Consider the following 16159-nt stretch of genomic DNA (forward strand, 5'->3'; position numbering starts at 1 on the left):
TCTCACTTATTTTAAGTACCTAAAATTACATTTAATTTATTTTTAATGTATTGTAAAATTTGATTTACAGAATCTCTAGACATGTTACCATCGACAAAAAATATTTGAATTTGTATAAAATTGTCTTTCTCATTTATTTCAAATCCCATTTTTAAATTTTGAGAAGATGTATTTGCTGGATCATCAAATTTCTCATTCCGTTTTTCAGCTCTTCTTTTTCTTCTTTGATTTGACCATGTATTATCGACTGCTTCCAGTTCATATTGATATAATTTATTGTGCTCACATTTAATACATTTAATAGAAATTTTTAAATCTTTTAGGATTTGAAGAATCAAGTCATGAATTTCAGTAAAATTTGCATTTTCAATCACATGCTTAAGAACATTTCGAGATTTTTCTGTTTTTTGATTAACTTGTTTCTCAAAATTAGATAAATTTCTTGAAAAACTCCAAGCAATAGCCCATCTATAGACCTTTCCTTGTACAAGTTCAGTGGTAGTATAGCTGTCAATTTTATGACTTTTCAGAAGTGCTAAAAATTTCTCAAAGTTCTTTTTACATCCAAACATTGTCGAATAAATGTCAATTTTATTGGTCAATTCAAGACTTTCGTTTAAAATTTTAGTCACAAATCCAAGCTCTCCACCGTCACTGAAAACTGTTTCTAAAGATTCTCTCATCGGACTCAAATGATGTCTCTTTCTTTTACCGGTTCGGTTTTCTCCTTGAGTCATTTCCTTTTCTGAAGTAAAAAATGGAGGATTGCAAATTGTAAATGTCTTTTGACTGTCATCGACTGCAAATAATTTTTCAAAAATTTTGTCACCTCCTTCTTGATCTATTAAAACTACTTTTTCGTCTAACTGATTCCTTGAAATATTACCTTTTGCATAATTGACATTCTCTTTATCAATTTCTAATGCAAACATCTTCCAATCTTTATTCATTCTTACAGATAATAAGCAATAAATTGAGCATGCACCAGTTCCTATATCTATTCCTACAATCTCACTTTTGATTTCACAATGATTTAGTAAATCCTCAATCCATAATATATAGTTAATTCTTAACGGCAAAGTTGGCAATAGTTTGTCTGGTGGAATTTCGATGTCCAAATTGAAATCTTTCTTTAAGCAACATTTTGTCAATATCCTTATTGATTCTGGATCCTTAAAATCCAATTTTATTTTCCCATTAACATCCTATAAAATTATTGAGTTAAATAAATACCGGCTAAAAACACTTTTTAAGATACTTACGACATGAACCTTCTCTGCAAATTCTGGAAATAACTTCCTTAGATCATCAAAATTTGGTGGAGTTTTGTAGATATTCCTTGAGTGCATTATTGTTATTTATTTTATAATTCATCTATTTTGTTTTAGAAAATATGTAAAAAAAAATTAACGAAACTTTAACGAAGCAACCAATTTTTTGTAAACAAAAACAATCACATTTTTAAAAACTTATTTTCTTGAAGTTTTAGTGAAATTTAGTTTAATTAAGAGTGATACAGTGACTAAAAACATCAAAAATCATCATTTAAATTAGACAAATCAAAAGTCATCAACATGTAAGTGGAAAAATTTATATTAAATTTACGGTCAATAGATAAATTTATTAAAGTTAAAGAGAGACATTTGACAATATTAATTATATTTATAAGTTAAATAAAATACTATCGTAATACTACACAAATACAAAAATAAATTAAGCTCCATTAGTTCCATTACATTTGCTGTGATGTTCTTCTATTCTCTCTCTTTCTTGAACTTCTTTATTCTGCAAAGTAGCCTTCTGTAGACTTAGAAGTATATCGTTTGTGTCAATAACAACAATCGGTGTAGCTCCATCCATAAGTTTTTGTCTATAATGAAAATGGACAAATCATTTTAAATTAGTTTCATTACTGCTCAATTTAAAGTTCTCGATATAAAAAATATATATCATGATATAAAAGATATAAATATGATCGCAACGTACATGCTTGATTGTCTCTCATAGATTTCTTGCGATACATTTCGGGTGAATGAGAAGCGCTGTGAATGTGTTCGGTCCAACTTCTTGAGTCTTGGACGGACTTTCTTTTCGACCGGCTTAATTTCTCCGACGAGCTCATCAGCGAATTGCTGTATTGTTTTCCATGCACTGTCTATTTGTTGTTCATTACAATTCTCTTGGTTAGCAACAAATCTAATAACATATTTTCCTTTCACTTTTGCTGGTGTTAAATGAATTTTTCCGGATGCGTTCATTCGAGCAAGAAATTCTTGGTTTATGGCATCAGGATGCCTATATTTAAATGAAAGAAATCATTATTTAAGTTAAAAATTGAAATGTAATAATAAACAGACTTACAATAATCTAAAGCACACTAGTCCAAGAATGACATCATTTCTTATCTCAAATCGTTCATCTGTCTTCACGAGTTTCTCAAAGTGTTTGCCCATCGCTATTACTCGTCTTATGTAACTTTGTAGTCCTTTCAATCCATACATTCGGAACATGAAATATAGTTTAAGAGACCGGAATCGTCGACTTAAAGGAGTGCCGAAATGTCTTAAATCAACTACTGACGTATCGTGTTGATGTTGCAGATAAAGTGGATCAACAGCAAAAGCCTCTGTGAAGGTTAGAACATTCTTAACCCACATACATGTACAGTCAAATGCTGTCATCATTAACTTATTAGGATTCACTTCAAATGAGTCAACATATTCCATTCCTGCCTTATATTTTCTCATTTCTGGTACGAGAAAAGAATTTCCACCATAAGCACCATCAACGTGAAACCATAATGATTGATATTTTTTGCATACAGTTCCAATTTCCACTAAATTATCAAACGCCACTTGACTTGTCGTTCCTACAATTTCCACTAAATTATCAAACGCCACTTGACTTGTCGTTCCTAAAGTCTCAATTGCCCTCTCCAAAGCATCGCCTCTCATTGAATCATGTGAATCAGGCTCAATGATTCTCAACTTGACCAAGTTCATTTTTGCGGCTTTTTCAACACTACTGTGTGCTTCGGACGAAGCATAACATACTAATTGTGGTAAATATACACTGTCGTGAATTTCATGATTATCCCCTTTAAGCTTCTTAATGGCACGTGCACGAGCACTACACATGCACGCAAAAATAGCATCTGATGCGGATGATTGAATGGCACCACCACCCAAAGATTTGGGATTACTGCTCTTACTAAGGAAAAAATCGGGTAAATCTAATGCTTTTGCATACCAATCAAGCATGATTGTTTCCAATTCTGTTAATGCTGGACACGAGGCCTAATAAATTGTATGAAAGTTTAAAGAAAAATATTTATGAGAAAAAAAATCAGATAAATTAAACAAGAATTAACAATTATTTAATGATTAAGAGATTTCGAAACACAGAATAAACAAAAGAGAGAATGTGTACATTCATTTCGTGTGCTCAAAAAGATTCCGTGTAATTTTTGTTTGTCTAAAATGCCAGATTTGATCTTTCGATTCTTTTTTGAAGTAATGAATGACATGTTGTATAGACAATATCTCATATTTTGATCGCACTGGTTATTATTTATTACTTACCCACGAAAATCCAATCGCTGCTATTCCGGAACTTAACATATCGCCTAATACTGAAGGATACGCATTCCCTGCTCCAAAATATGCAAAAAAATTTGGATGATTCCAATGCATAACACCAGGCATAATTTTCTTTTCAAAATCATCCAAAATATCCTGAAAACTTTCTGGTAATTCTGGAACTTCTTTAGCAAGTTGTGGTGCGAGAAATCCGGGTTCAACTGTAATTGGCGCTACAGTTTTCTGATCCATATTTTTTACATAATCACAAATGTAGTCAACCATTTGTTTGCCATGAGTACGAAATTCCTCATAATTTTTTGCCATCTTTTTATCTTATTTAACTTTTTTATTGAGCACAATTATATTATTTGTTTAAGCTATGATAAATCTCGCTCTTTTCACTTTATACAATTTTACTTTTAACTTCCACTACTTTTTTTCCTTCCTTTCGATCTTAACTCTTTGAAATCAGTTATGAGAATGGTTCGCTCCGATGAGAATATCTCAATTATATATAAAATAATTTTTTTCTTTCTTTGTACATTGCATTATCTCAGGGTGGATATATTTCTTTCTCACATTCATGTGAACTACGCTCACACATTCTCGGAGCTTTTTTATTCATTTCTTCTAAATATCCTGTTAGTTTTTCGAACAGTTTTTTACGCAGCGAGCGTTTTTTAGTTCGTTAGCACTAGGAATTAGTTTTGGTAAGGAAGTTTCAATTACGAGAGATAATATTTGAGAGAAATAAATGCTCTGCCAAGTGAAGTCTTCACTTTTACAATTTTGTTTACATTAGAGATGAGTATCTGATGAACTGAGTAATAAAACGAGATTTTTCGATAGTTTATTTTCATTTCATTCGATTAATTAAGAATTACTTTGAGATTTGAAAAGTCACTTGCTTTACATATTAGTCCAAAACGTGCGTTTATTCATACAAGACATGAAGTCATAAACATTGTATTGTATATTTTAAACAGGAATTAAACAGTTAATAGAACATGTGAGTTAAAAATAGAAATATTTCTTCAATTTCGTGGGAGTTTAAAAAGGAGGCTCAGATGATTCTGTTTGCGCCTTTTACTTTTACTTTTGCGGAAATTGTTTATGCAAATTTTTTAAATTCTCAATAGTAGTAAACAAATGTGAAAAAGACATGGATGAAAAATGAATTCATTCAAGTTCGGCTATTGTTGATTTCTCGGAACTGAGAAAATATGTCGAGGAAAAATTCAAAAATCGAGAGATGTCCAAAATTGGACTTATGTGTAGACTAAAAATATTCGTTCTGTATTCAAGCTTCTTTCGTGAAAAACTTAAATTTTCAATCCTATTCAATTATATTGAATTTTTAGATTTAGTCAGCTTTGTTACCTTGTTAACCTAATGTTATTACATGAATCTTCGATACAATTGGATCTGCAGAGTAATAACTATATAATTGATTTATGGGAAACTTCATACGATTTTTAAATTGTTAGCATTAAAGCAGAAAGTTCTAAAAAGCATTTGAAAAATCTTCAAAACTCAAAACTTGATACCCTGCTTGATACTTTTAATTACTGAATTATATTTACTTTAGCTATCTAGTCAAACCTTGAGATGTTAGGTTTTATCAAAATCAACTAAATGATAGATTGGTTCTAATAAATGCAAAAACCACAAAAAACTGCAGTATCAGAACGAGTTCTCTAACCTTACGATAAAAGTAAACATTTCATACCAATCAATGTTTTTGAAAAATTCCAAATGACTGAATAAATCATTATCATTTTTTTATTATCGTGGATGATGCAATAAAAACAATGAAGTAGTATTACTTTGTGGCATAAATTTAAATAAAAATTTATCGCGTACAATTTTCATAAAGTTACCGACATCTCGGCGTCTCCAGGCAAATAATATGATAGATATTGTAATTCATGTTCTAATGATGAAATCTTAAGACATCCTACAAGCATTAATACCGGTATTGACCTAATTGTGATTCATTATTTGGGGAATTCAAATTTAAATCAAGTTCATTCATTAAATCATTAGATTATTGGAATTCCACTCTGAAGTGCCAAATATTATATCGCGGATAATGCGGAACTAATTGTACATTAGCAAAGGTTTAAAGCAGAAAATTTACGTCATCGAAACGAGTTCAAAACGAGAGACCAAAAGATCCGTACAAAGAAATTACAAGCACTTGTCAAAAATTGATGTTTACACGAAAAACTAACAATATGAATAAGTCAGTCGTATACATAGTCAAATTGTCTGCATTTCTACTAACCGTATATATTTCTACACACGATTTGCTGTATCATCAAATATATTCAGATTTTTAACCTTTGGAACCTTTAACTCTCAATTTTTTTTTTAATTTTGTGACTCACATATGTTGGATACTGGTAAATACAGCAGTGAGATGAAAACTCTTTGATTGAAATATTATAAGCAAAAAAATTTTTTCAGTTCAATTGTAAACTGTAAATTCATCGTCTTGTTTATATCCAATGTGTGAAATATGGGCGCGATCTTCTTATCATGTTAATGTGAAAATTCTTTAGTTCAAGACATTGTAATTATTATTATTGGAAAATGTAAATGAATCATAAATTAATCAATACATCATATCCAATGAATTGATGCTAAATATGGTAATGAAGCATTTAAAAATAGGATTTTTTTCCTATTGAAAAAAGGGAATTTTCTTCTCATAGAGCATGTCGATGACGTTTTCATTTATTTTTATAAAAAAATATTAAAATAGTTTCGCACCCACATGTTTCCTTATTGATGAGCTTTCTAAAATATTTATTAGAACTTGAGTATTTAATGGGTTCAAGTTTATATATCCGTAATGAATGATTAGCTCTTTCAATTTATGATAATTCAATAGGAGTTCAAATAAGTACATGACGATGTTATGCTAAATATAGAGTAAGCTCTGTGTAAATATTTGAAGTTAAGGTTTGCAACGTCATTTTGATGCTTGCTGTGCTGGGGTTTCCTTTGTTTTCATTTATAATTCGTCATAGATTATTGATGGAACCTAAATATCTATATTGTCTACTATCTGCTCAAGTGTCGGCTTCTGTGTCACTTGAAATTTATCTTAAACTAACAATTAAAGTGTCAATCATCAAAAGTTGTCATTGAGAATTGACTTCCCTCTAGTTACAAATGACAGATGTTCATGGTATTGAAACAATTAGCAGACCTAATATCAAGGTGAAACGTGGATTGACGAACTACTATTCTATTTTTAAATATGTCTATGAATCGCACATATGTTAGCCTACTAAACATATGATAATAATAGCTTTACATTGTAAAGTCAATGTAAACTTTGATTCCAAAGTAAATTTAAACAAATTGCGCTAAAAAAGGTGATAAAGACTATTATATTTGATTATCACAAACTGGCCATATTGGTTGGGTTGTTGCTGACTAAACCTCTTAAAATTGTATTTGATCATCATCAAAGAGTAAAATTTTAACAATATCCTAAAGCAAATGAGAATCTGAGCACATTTTTGTGGGGAATACGAGGAAGTAAATATTTAATGAATTTAATATCTTTCATTTTCGCAGTTCTCTTTTTATTTCATTACATCATGTAGACGAAATTCTTCTTTTTTTGTCGATATACAAAACCCCAAATGACTCCGCGGTCTATTTACCACGTGCTTTTAAATTCCTTTCATATGACGATATTTTTTGCTCCCATCTGATTTTTGCAGAAAATAAGACAGAAAATCTGTTTTTGTTCTGCTATTTTGGACTTTTCAATTTATTTTTCTTATTATTATTATAATTATATTTTTTGCAATATGTACTTTATATATTTTATTGTATATTTTCACTGTGAATGTGATGATATTTCATTTTTACGGCGTTATAGATTATGAAGGAGGAGAAACATTGAATGTGAACTTTCGGACTATATTTGGCGTTCATTTTTTCAAGCATGAGGAAAATATTTTCCTTTATTTAAGCGGAAAGGAAAGAAGTTATTTAAGAGGAATTTCCATTTGCTCTCATATTTGGTGAAGTACCACGTTTGCGCATTAATTGTGGGGATTTCTTAGGTGATTTGAGACTTAATATTCCATTTTCACCATCAGGCGATGGAGATGAATTCCCTGTTGCAGAATTACGACGTGATGAGCCCATTTTGACATCCAAATGACGAAATCGCAACATAACATCATTCTTTCCGCTACTGCCATCGTCTGTACTGTTGAATAAGAAAGCTAACGGCCATGAAATCCATGATGACTCACTACAAAAAATAGAAAATCATTTTTGTTTAATTAATCTCTCTTGATTGGTATGTCGTTTTAATCTTCTTGATCTCTAAAAATAAACAAAAAATCTTACTGTGGCGGTGATTGAACTGTAACAGGAATGCCATCTTTTGTTGGTGATGTAACTTCCATAGAAATCCTTGGCGTTCCAGCTTTATTGATAGCTGGGTTGTAGATTTTCGGATCGCTAACCATGCGAACGAAGAATGATCGTTTTTGAGCGAGTGTGTGCTTCTTTCGAAGATCTTCAGTAATTTCAACAAACTCATCGTCTTGTTCCTTTTCTAATAATTCTGTTGCAAAGTCAGTTATGGTTTCCCAAGCATATTCTAATTGATAAATAAATTATTGAAATAATGAAAAATACTGAAAAAAAAAACTAAGGAATTACCAATATCATCATCAGTAGAGTTTTGAGCAACAACACAAAATCGTATTATGTATTGATCATTGACCGAAGCTGGAACCATGTGTAGCTTCCCGGATGCGTTAATAATGCTCAAAAGCTTTTCATTCATTCTATCAGAACCTTTTAAACGAAAGCATACTAGACCAAGCTTTACTTCATTGGTAACTTCAAATCGTTTATCCTTCAAAACGAGCTGTTCAAACTTCTTTGCTAAACGAATATGATGTCGAATGTATTCTTGTAATCCGGAAATACCATAATTTCGCAACACAAACCACAGTTTGAGTGAACGGAAACGACGTGACAAGGGAACACCCCAATGTCTATAGTCAATTGCGGCATCAGAATATCCATGTTTTAAATATAGAGGGTCTACGACGAGAGCTGACGTTAAGCGAATTCTGTCACGTACCCACAATAACGAACAATCAAAATTAGTCATAAGCCATTTGTTTGAGTTAGTGTTAAAAGAGTCTGCGTATTCGATACCCTGAATACATGTACAAGAATAAAACGATGACGTCATTAGTTATCGCCATCTTGAAATTAATTTTAAACATTTTCTCACCTTTAATAAATACTTTAATTCAGGACAAATGAATGAATTTCCAGCATATGCTGCATCAACGTGTAGCCAGACATTCGGGAATTTCTGTAAAGCCACTCCAATTTCTTCTAAAGCATCAAATCCACAAGCACCAGTTGTACCCAATGTAGTTGATACAAAAAATGGAATTAACCCTTTTGACTCATCTTCTTCCATTGCCTATGATTTATTTGTGGAAATTAAAAACTTCTAATGGAACTAAATATTTATACAAATTTACTCTGTCTTAAGTATCTTTGTGATTGATTTATAAACTTCAGCTTGATTGATCGACACTATAAATAATCTTGAATACTTACCTTAGTCAAAGTATCACCCCTTAAACTGCTTTTTTCATCTGGTTCCAAAATTCTCAACTTTACGAAGCTGATCATAGCAGCTTTTTCTACACAACTGTGAGCTTCTTTTGAGCAATAACCAATTAATTTTGACAACAGTTGAGTTTCTTCAACAAATGGATGCTGTTGTTTCAAATGCTTAATTGCTTGTGCTCTTGCAGCTAGCATAGAAACAAGGACGCATTCTGATGCTGATGTTTGAATAACGCCACCACCTTTACTGCCCTCTTTAAGCGCTAAGAAATCATCTGGGAGTCCAATTGCTTTGCCTAATAAGGAAAAGAAATGGTTGTTCATAAGATCAATAATTGTAGGAAGCATGTACAAATATTATCGGACACGTACGCATGAAAATTTACTTAAATTAATATTTACAAAAAATACGTATGTAATTAGTTATTTTTACTTTTAAAACGTAAAGTTTCATCACGTTTTTCTGTAGTCTATATTTAGTAATTTGTAAAATTAAAAATAGACGAAATATTAGAAACAAATGGAGCAATTTAAGCTACTACCAAAATATTAAGGAAAAAATTATTTTAATGGATTAACAGACACCTGATGTGGGATGCTTCAAAATATTGAGAAATCTCAATATAGACTTTTTTCACACAATCATTAGCACGATCTTGCTTTAAAATAAACAGAAGTAATATATGATATGACTCACCTAACCAGTCCAAAACAATCGTCTCGAGCTCTGAATATTGAAAAAATAGAAATTATAAACAATTTTTGGATTGCCAATTTTAAAACAGAAAGTCTGAAAACGTGAAATTACCTGTGCATGCGGGACTAGCAGCCTAATGTAATTATATAAAATTTTATTTAATAATTTTTAAAAGCTCAAAGCACAAATAAGGAATTACCCATGAAAATCCAATACATCCAATTGCATCGCCTAACATATCTCCTAATATTGATGGAAATGAATTTCCCGCCGGAAAATATGCATGAAAATGAGGATGTTGCCAATGTGTCACACCTGTAATGCAATAATAGTAGAGCTGTGCTGGATATCAAGACGAAAATCTTACCAGGCATAATTTTATTTTCAACATCATCCATGACTTGTTCCCATGGTTCTGGCTTAAAAGGTGCTTCTGATGGAATCAAACTTCGTAAATATCCCGGTTCAACTGATGGAGTTACTCTTCTTTCTTCTATCGTCTCCAAATATTGACAGATGTACTCCACCATTTCAGTTCCACGCTTTCGAAATTCACTGCTATCCATGACGTCCTCAAGTTTCTTCTTTTATTGTCTATATCGTAAAAATATGAAGGATAAGGTCAAGTATGAAGCAGTCAAATGCAAAAATTCTTATTTTTGCGAGAACTACTTCTGTGCATGTTAATTGACATAAATACTTGAAAATGTCTTAAACAAAAATTGAATCATTCAATTCAAGCAAATTGTTGAAAAAATAAGCGAATAAAATTTCATTTGATAATTGATTTTTCATCTCTTATTGGTCTCATTGACATTCATATTGTGCCACTACATTATTCACATACACAATGAGGAGAAAAATTGAAACGCGTCGGAATTTTCTTTTCCGATTCCATTTCCATAGAAAGAAAAATTCTTCTCTCAATGACATGATGAAAATTGTATTCTGTTCTATATATATAAGCATTGATGAAATGCTCAATCAACTTTGAATGACGGAGAATGAATATTTTGCGAGAAAAGAAAATTTAGCATTTTTTTGTGGCATAGCAGGGGAAATTTTTCTCTCCTTGCTACTTGTTGAGCATTTTGTTACAAAATGTATCAATGTGTTTGTAACAGCAGAATATGAATAACTTCGATAGTCGACAAGAATGGAAACTTTTAACAAATTTTGTTTTTTAGTCGAGGCAGTGATTTGGTTGGCATTAAATTCAGAAGCTTTAATATGATTTATATTTTTTTTCTCATCTCATTCTAGTCAAAAGAAAGATTCTTATATTTTTGAGAAAATTTGATCGGAGATTCACAACAATAAAATGGCATTGATTACAGTTGAAGTTGAGAGAAAATAAGAATCTTTTAATTCAGATCAATATTAATTTTTCTTAAACTTAATTCAAAAATTAAAGTTTTTTAAAATATTGTTTCAAATTGAAAAGGATTAAATGAAATTGTAGAAAATGCAAAATTAAAATTTTCGAATATCTAGTTCTGTTTTGTAAAGCTTTAAAGACACTATGAAATTTCTAAAATTTGTGTATTTTTTTTAAAAATTTTTTAAATTTTTCAAGAATTTTTTTTAAATTCTCACTTTAAATAAATTTTATTCTATTGCTGCAATATTATTCCATTAAAATTTCAAATTTTCCATACATGATTTGTTCTCTAAATTAATTTTTCTTTAATCATCATCGCTAGATCATTTACTCATGCGAAAAATCAATAGAAGACTTAAAAAATTTTCATCATAAATTTGAATATGGAATTATTAATTAATAAATTTTTATAGCTTCACATTAAATTTCATGATTAATTCGAATCAACGTACAATAATTAAAAATTCACAAACAAAAGTTTCTTTCTTCTTTGCCTTGAACTAGAATCCAATAATCCAATGTAATCCAACGAAGGTTGTCTTTGAGTAATATTAATCCAACTAATTTAATTTTCACTTAGAATAAAAGCAATGTAAGGCTTTTCCTCCTTTTTCCTTCCGACTTTTCACTTCGAAAATCAAACTAGAACTGACATCAAATCGCTCCGTCGAGGATAATTTTATTTGAAGATGGTATGACGAGTTTTCCGTTTATTGCGCTAGTAGAAGCTGTCAATTCTAACACAACAGTATGCTCAAGAATTTTTCATATTCTCGTTATTATTATTCCTTTCCATCCAACTTAATTCATTGGATTAGATTAGATGATAGCAATTTTTATCATAGATGTAAAGGACGATTTGTTGTTGTGTTCGTTTAATATGTGTGTTGGAATGAAAATATTAGTTCGATTCTGTGGTAGTTCTTTTCTTTTTGTGGTTATATTGAGACTATAGCTTCAATTTGATAGTATATGTTGACTAGTGATCATGACAGGAAGTAGGGACCAGAAAGAAAGTTCTGTTGGGTTACACAACATTGCATAAGCTAAGTGATTTATAAGCTTAACATACAATGTTTGTTTACTTTCCCTGAGATCGATATATAGTCAGTTGTAAGCTATGACTTCAATTAAATATACAATAGAGTACATTTTTACATAACCATTAATGAATTCAAAATATCTAGTATTGCTTAATATAGTCTTCTTTCTGAGTCACACTATATGTACCATCCCAACGAATTTGTGTATGTACGAGAAGGAAAGTAATTTAAATGAAAAAAATCAACCTATTGATGTGTATGACGCATTTTCAATTAATTTGTCATAACATTGGCATCGTCAATATGTCTGTGATGGTCTTGTGAGTGAAACTGTCATGTCGCATCTTGTTGATCTCATTTCGAGAAGCATTATTCAATTCTAATTGTTGTCATTTAAATTCCTTTCACAACCCACGCATTTCGATACTATTAAAATGTGAAATTTCAAATTGCTTTCTTTTCTAAATTTAGAGGAGTTTCACAGTTTAAATTAATATAAATTGAATTTGCATGATGTCTTGAGTGACTTTTGCATTCCTGACATTTTCATCACCACGTTTATTGCATTAATATTCATTTTTCATCTTTAAATGTGTTCAATACTGTCCAATAATCTTCAACAGCAAGATAATTGCTAGTATTAATTTGACTCTAGGCATTTATTGAGTTGATACTTTATTAAATTTTGAGGTTTCACATTTCTGGTTATCCTTACGAAGGGATATTAAATTAATTTTGTAAATTAGTGGTTTAGATTATAAATTTACTCATCCCTAAGAAATTCAGGATGGGCGGGGATTACGTTTGAGGGTGGTCAACTCATTACTTGATTTGGAATTTAAATGCTGTGCAGTATTCTATAACAGACAAGAAATATTCATGAACAAAATTTTCAACCCCTAGTCTATAGATGCTTCTTCCTACCTAAAGTCTTACGACAGAGATAATACTCGGAAGTGTGAAAGAATGTGAAAAGGGAGAAAATGAGGAAATTTTTATATGGATAGTAAAACTAAGGATGGCATTTGTCAATTGGGTTATCCTGCAAAATATGCAATCGTCAATAATTTTAAAGACACTAAATTCCTCAAATTCAATCCGCCTATGAATCATCGTGCCTATTATGTTTGCGAAGGTTTGTGAATGAATTTAGTCATCTGTTTATTGACTTGCTTGATGTATGAACAAAAGTATGAATGAAGTATTGATTATTTTTTTCAAAATACTAAGTGAATTCCTTTACTTTAACATATGACGGAGTATGACTTATGAAGGATTTTCCTTTATTATAAAGTACGCAAATAGAGAAATCGATTTTTAATTGGTATATCCATGTGGATTATGACATAATCCACAATTCTTTATAAGTTTTCTATTTGTCATGCCGAAATTGATTAATTTTTTAATTCTGCTACATTTCTAATTCACAGATGATGGAGAATTATAGGAAGGGAAAGAACGTAGAAGAAGAACTTTCTAAGGAACTTATCCCGATTGAAATTCTTCCGGAAAATTTTCTTTGGATGCACGTCAAAGGAGGTACAAAGGTATCGAATGTTGTGGATTTTGCAGAAAAAGCATTAAAATCTGGAGAATATAAATCAGTTGTTTGGAGTGGAAGTGGTGGCGGAGTTCCTAAAACTATATCATGTGCTGAAATTATGAAAAGAAATTCGAAAGGATTAAATCAAGTGACGAGACTAGCATATCAAAAGTAAGTAGATTCTTGATTAAACCTTTAATTAATTTTAAATTAATCTGAAAATTTAATTCACAGAATTGATGAGTATTGGGATCCCTTATTAAGTGGACTAGATCAAATAGTTGTCACAAGAAGAATACCAGCCGTCCACATATTATTAACAGTAGATCCAATAGATCCAAAAACTAATAGTTATCAGCAAACAAATGTCCCAACCAAATTCTGGCCAGTTCCAAAGAAACATGAAAATGATGATTATGTATTTAGGAATAAAAGAAGCAACAATTTTCGTGGTGGAAATCAACACAATCGACAAAAGCCGAAATTTGAAAAAGGTCAAGGTGAAGGATCTAAATCAAATCGATAGACAGCTTGTAATGTGTTGTTTAAGTCAATGTTTTCAAACTTTTTATTGAACTGAATAAAATTCAATTTTTCTTTGTCATAATATTATAATGCTTCTTATTCTTTTGTGTTATGTACAAAATAAATGAACTGATGATTTGTTTTATTTTATTTTAAAATATTTATTCAGTGATTCCGTATGTATATCTACTATTTTGTTTAAATGTGACTTAAAGATTTAATCAGATGTCTGAAGATTTTATTAGGAATATATCAGGGTTGGAAAACATGCTTGTTAGTACAGAACCCTGTGAATATCTGATCATTTTTTGACTAAACATTTTTTTTTGAATATGATTAATATTTTATTTTGTTTGATATTCTTAAATTTACTACAGACGTATGCATTCATTCCATTTCATCGTTAAATAATATCATATAATTTTCTGATCATATTATAAAATAGTTTTAATCTTTCATTTTATATTGAAAATGCAATAATGACAAATTAAGGACATAAATTCAGCTTCTTTCTAATAAAAAAATGTTTTCAAACATCTTGTGATCTAAGAAATCTAATTTAGCATGCATAAAAAGTTATGGAACAGAACTTACAGTGACCAGAATACATTATAGTATAGTTCATGAGACAAATTAAGGAATTAAATTATAAATTACAGTTAAAGAGAGAAATCTTTTTAAAAGAATTAACTAGGATAGATTTACGCCTCGCTTTCTCCCGGGATTTCGCTAACTGCATCACTAATTGGTACAATTAGATTGTCTTTCGACATTAGATTATATTTCGTTACGAAATGAGTAAAACGCAAACAGAGGAAAGTTTGCTCTTCAAACTCGTTGAATATTCTGCGATGGTGGAAATATGCATGTGAAAATATACGATAGACACGACGACAAACAGACCCGAGCTTTAGAACCGATGACTCTTTGATTGAGACTCTGTAATTTAAAGTTAGTTTTCATTAATCTCTATATTTTTCCTAAATATAACTAAGAATTCTTACCTTGATGGAAAATACTTGTTACTATTTAGGAGACAAGCTGCACCATCTAATGTATGGCGAGTATAGTCAATGGCAGGGCATTCCTTAGGAGTTTTGTGAGCAGCACATAGAAATATCCATTGCTCAGTAGCTGTCATTTGAGTACATGTTGCTGGAAAGCATTGAGTCTGAAGTTTTACGGCCAATCCATTAAGTTCCATACAAAATTGCCTATAATTTACATAAAATGTACTGTCAATCGATATTTAATTAACCTAATAATTGATTACCTTAAATGTTCGTACTTCCAGACTCCTTCATCCTGTCCATCAGGCATAGTCAAAAGTTTTTCAACATTTGATGGATCTTTTCGAATCATTTGTTGGATATATTGTTGCACAACTAGTGTGCTATCCATTTCCTCGAAGTTTTCATCAGGCCATTGAGAAAATTCCTGTCAATATAATTAAATTATAAGACTGTATTTCATTGTGATAAAAATTTTGCAATAGAAAATTTCACTTTTTTCTACCAAGCCCAAAAAATTTTCCAACATTATTTTTTCATAAAGGAATTCACTCACTTTAGCCGTAGTACCTGGTCGATTTCTTCTTACAATTGGCTGAGTTTGTTGATTCTGTTGGCTGGCTTCCATTACCATCGCAGTATGTTTAAAATAAAGTTCTATTCACTGAATTATAATTCACTATCTTCCGAAAAAAACAACGAAGTGTTGCCAGATTTTAACGTTTACAATAAAATTTATCAGCAC

The 16159-nt window shown here is 30.6% G+C and overlaps 5 protein-coding genes across 7 annotated transcripts; 1 reads left to right on the plus strand and 4 right to left on the minus strand.

The window, feature by feature from the left end:
* Positions 1-11: 11 nt before the first annotated feature.
* LOC139094391 (U6 small nuclear RNA (adenine-(43)-N(6))-methyltransferase) lies at positions 12-1509 on the minus strand. Its single transcript, XM_070645430.1, has 2 exons — positions 1263-1509; positions 12-1205 (listed from the first exon to the last, which is right to left on the minus strand). Exons 1-2 carry the CDS (start codon positions 1347-1349, stop codon positions 12-14), a joined length of 1281 nt encoding a protein of 426 aa, XP_070501531.1. The 5' UTR covers positions 1350-1509.
* Rpp25 (ribonuclease P protein subunit Rpp25) lies at positions 1445-14488 on the plus strand. 3 transcript variants are annotated; one of them, XM_070645751.1, is made up of 3 exons: positions 1445-1576; positions 13767-14050; positions 14114-14488. In XM_070645751.1, the coding sequence occupies exons 2-3, from the start codon at positions 13767-13769 to the stop codon at positions 14403-14405; spliced, it is 576 nt and encodes a 191-aa protein (XP_070501852.1). In that variant the 5' UTR covers positions 1445-1576; the 3' UTR covers positions 14406-14488. The 3 variants fall into 3 exon arrangements, with proteins under 3 accessions (XP_070501852.1, XP_070501853.1, XP_070501854.1); XM_070645752.1 differs by lacking the exon at positions 1445-1576 and adding an exon at positions 4223-4291; XM_070645753.1 differs by lacking the exon at positions 1445-1576 and adding an exon at positions 4538-4590.
* On the minus strand, positions 1578-4047 carry LOC139094623 (aromatic-L-amino-acid decarboxylase-like). Its single transcript, XM_070645748.1, has 4 exons — positions 3582-4047; positions 2362-3296; positions 1987-2295; positions 1578-1870 (listed from the first exon to the last, which is right to left on the minus strand). The coding sequence occupies exons 1-4, from the start codon at positions 3903-3905 to the stop codon at positions 1714-1716; spliced, it is 1725 nt and encodes a 574-aa protein (XP_070501849.1). The 5' UTR covers positions 3906-4047; the 3' UTR covers positions 1578-1713.
* Positions 7354-11930, minus strand: Tdc2 (Tyrosine decarboxylase 2). The gene is made up of 10 exons (XM_070645272.1): positions 11746-11930; positions 10280-10506; positions 10112-10227; positions 10024-10045; positions 9913-9942; positions 9204-9511; positions 8866-9063; positions 8280-8787; positions 7962-8217; positions 7354-7863 (listed from the first exon to the last, which is right to left on the minus strand). The coding sequence occupies exons 2-10, from the start codon at positions 10476-10478 to the stop codon at positions 7596-7598; spliced, it is 1905 nt and encodes a 634-aa protein (XP_070501373.1). The 5' UTR covers positions 10479-10506; positions 11746-11930; the 3' UTR covers positions 7354-7595.
* On the minus strand, positions 14411-16140 carry Mob4 (MOB kinase activator 4). The gene is made up of 4 exons (XM_070645750.1): positions 15971-16140; positions 15678-15841; positions 15409-15618; positions 14411-15343 (listed from the first exon to the last, which is right to left on the minus strand). The coding sequence occupies exons 1-4, from the start codon at positions 16046-16048 to the stop codon at positions 15106-15108; spliced, it is 690 nt and encodes a 229-aa protein (XP_070501851.1). The 5' UTR covers positions 16049-16140; the 3' UTR covers positions 14411-15105.
* Between the last annotated feature and the right edge of the window lie 19 nt (positions 16141-16159).

The sequence above is a fragment of the Chironomus tepperi genome, unplaced genomic scaffold, assembly GCF_022539635.2.
Source record: "Chironomus tepperi strain 1889 unplaced genomic scaffold, CSIRO-AGI_Ctep_v1 contig_354, whole genome shotgun sequence".
NCBI classification, from domain to species: Eukaryota; Metazoa; Arthropoda; class Insecta; order Diptera; family Chironomidae; genus Chironomus; species Chironomus tepperi.

Bases quoted from the DNA above. Each gene is read 5' to 3' on its own strand.
- LOC139094391 (XM_070645430.1), bottom strand. From the start codon at position 1,349: ATGCACTCAAGGAATATCTACAAAACTCCACCAAATTTTGATGATCTA. The intron at 1,206-1,262 runs GTAAGTATCTTA...ATAATTTTATAG, and splicing joins TTGCAGAGAAGGTTCATGTC to GATGTTAATGGGAAAATAAA.
- LOC139094623 (XM_070645748.1), bottom strand. From the start codon at position 3,905: ATGGCAAAAAATTATGAGGAATTTCGTACTCATGGCAAACAAATGGTT. The intron at 2,296-2,361 runs GTAAGTCTGTTT...ATTTAAATATAG, and splicing joins CTAGTGTGCTTTAGATTATT to GCATCCTGATGCCATAAACC. The intron at 1,871-1,986 runs GTACGTTGCGAT...TTTTCATTATAG, and splicing joins TATGAGAGACAATCAAGCAT to ACAAAAACTTATGGATGGAG.
- Tdc2 (XM_070645272.1), bottom strand. From the start codon at position 10,478: ATGGATAGCAGTGAATTTCGAAAGCGTGGAACTGAAATGGTGGAGTAC. The intron at 9,512-9,912 runs GTGAGTCATATC...TTTCCTTATTAG, and splicing joins GATTGTTTTGGACTGGTTAG to GCAAAGCAATTGGACTCCCA. The intron at 8,218-8,279 runs GTAATTCCTTAG...TTTATCAATTAG, and splicing joins CTCTACTGATGATGATATTG to AATATGCTTGGGAAACCATA.
- Rpp25 (XM_070645751.1), top strand. From the start codon at position 13,767: ATGATGGAGAATTATAGGAAGGGAAAGAACGTAGAAGAAGAACTTTCT. The intron at 14,051-14,113 runs GTAAGTAGATTC...TTTAATTCACAG, and splicing joins ACGAGACTAGCATATCAAAA to AATTGATGAGTATTGGGATC.
- Mob4 (XM_070645750.1), bottom strand. From the start codon at position 16,048: ATGGTAATGGAAGCCAGCCAACAGAATCAACAAACTCAGCCAATTGTA. The intron at 15,842-15,970 runs GTGAGTGAATTC...TTATATTGACAG, and splicing joins GACCAGGTACTACGGCTAAA to GAATTTTCTCAATGGCCTGA. The intron at 15,619-15,677 runs GTAATCAATTAT...TGTAAATTATAG, and splicing joins TGGAAGTACGAACATTTAAG to GCAATTTTGTATGGAACTTA.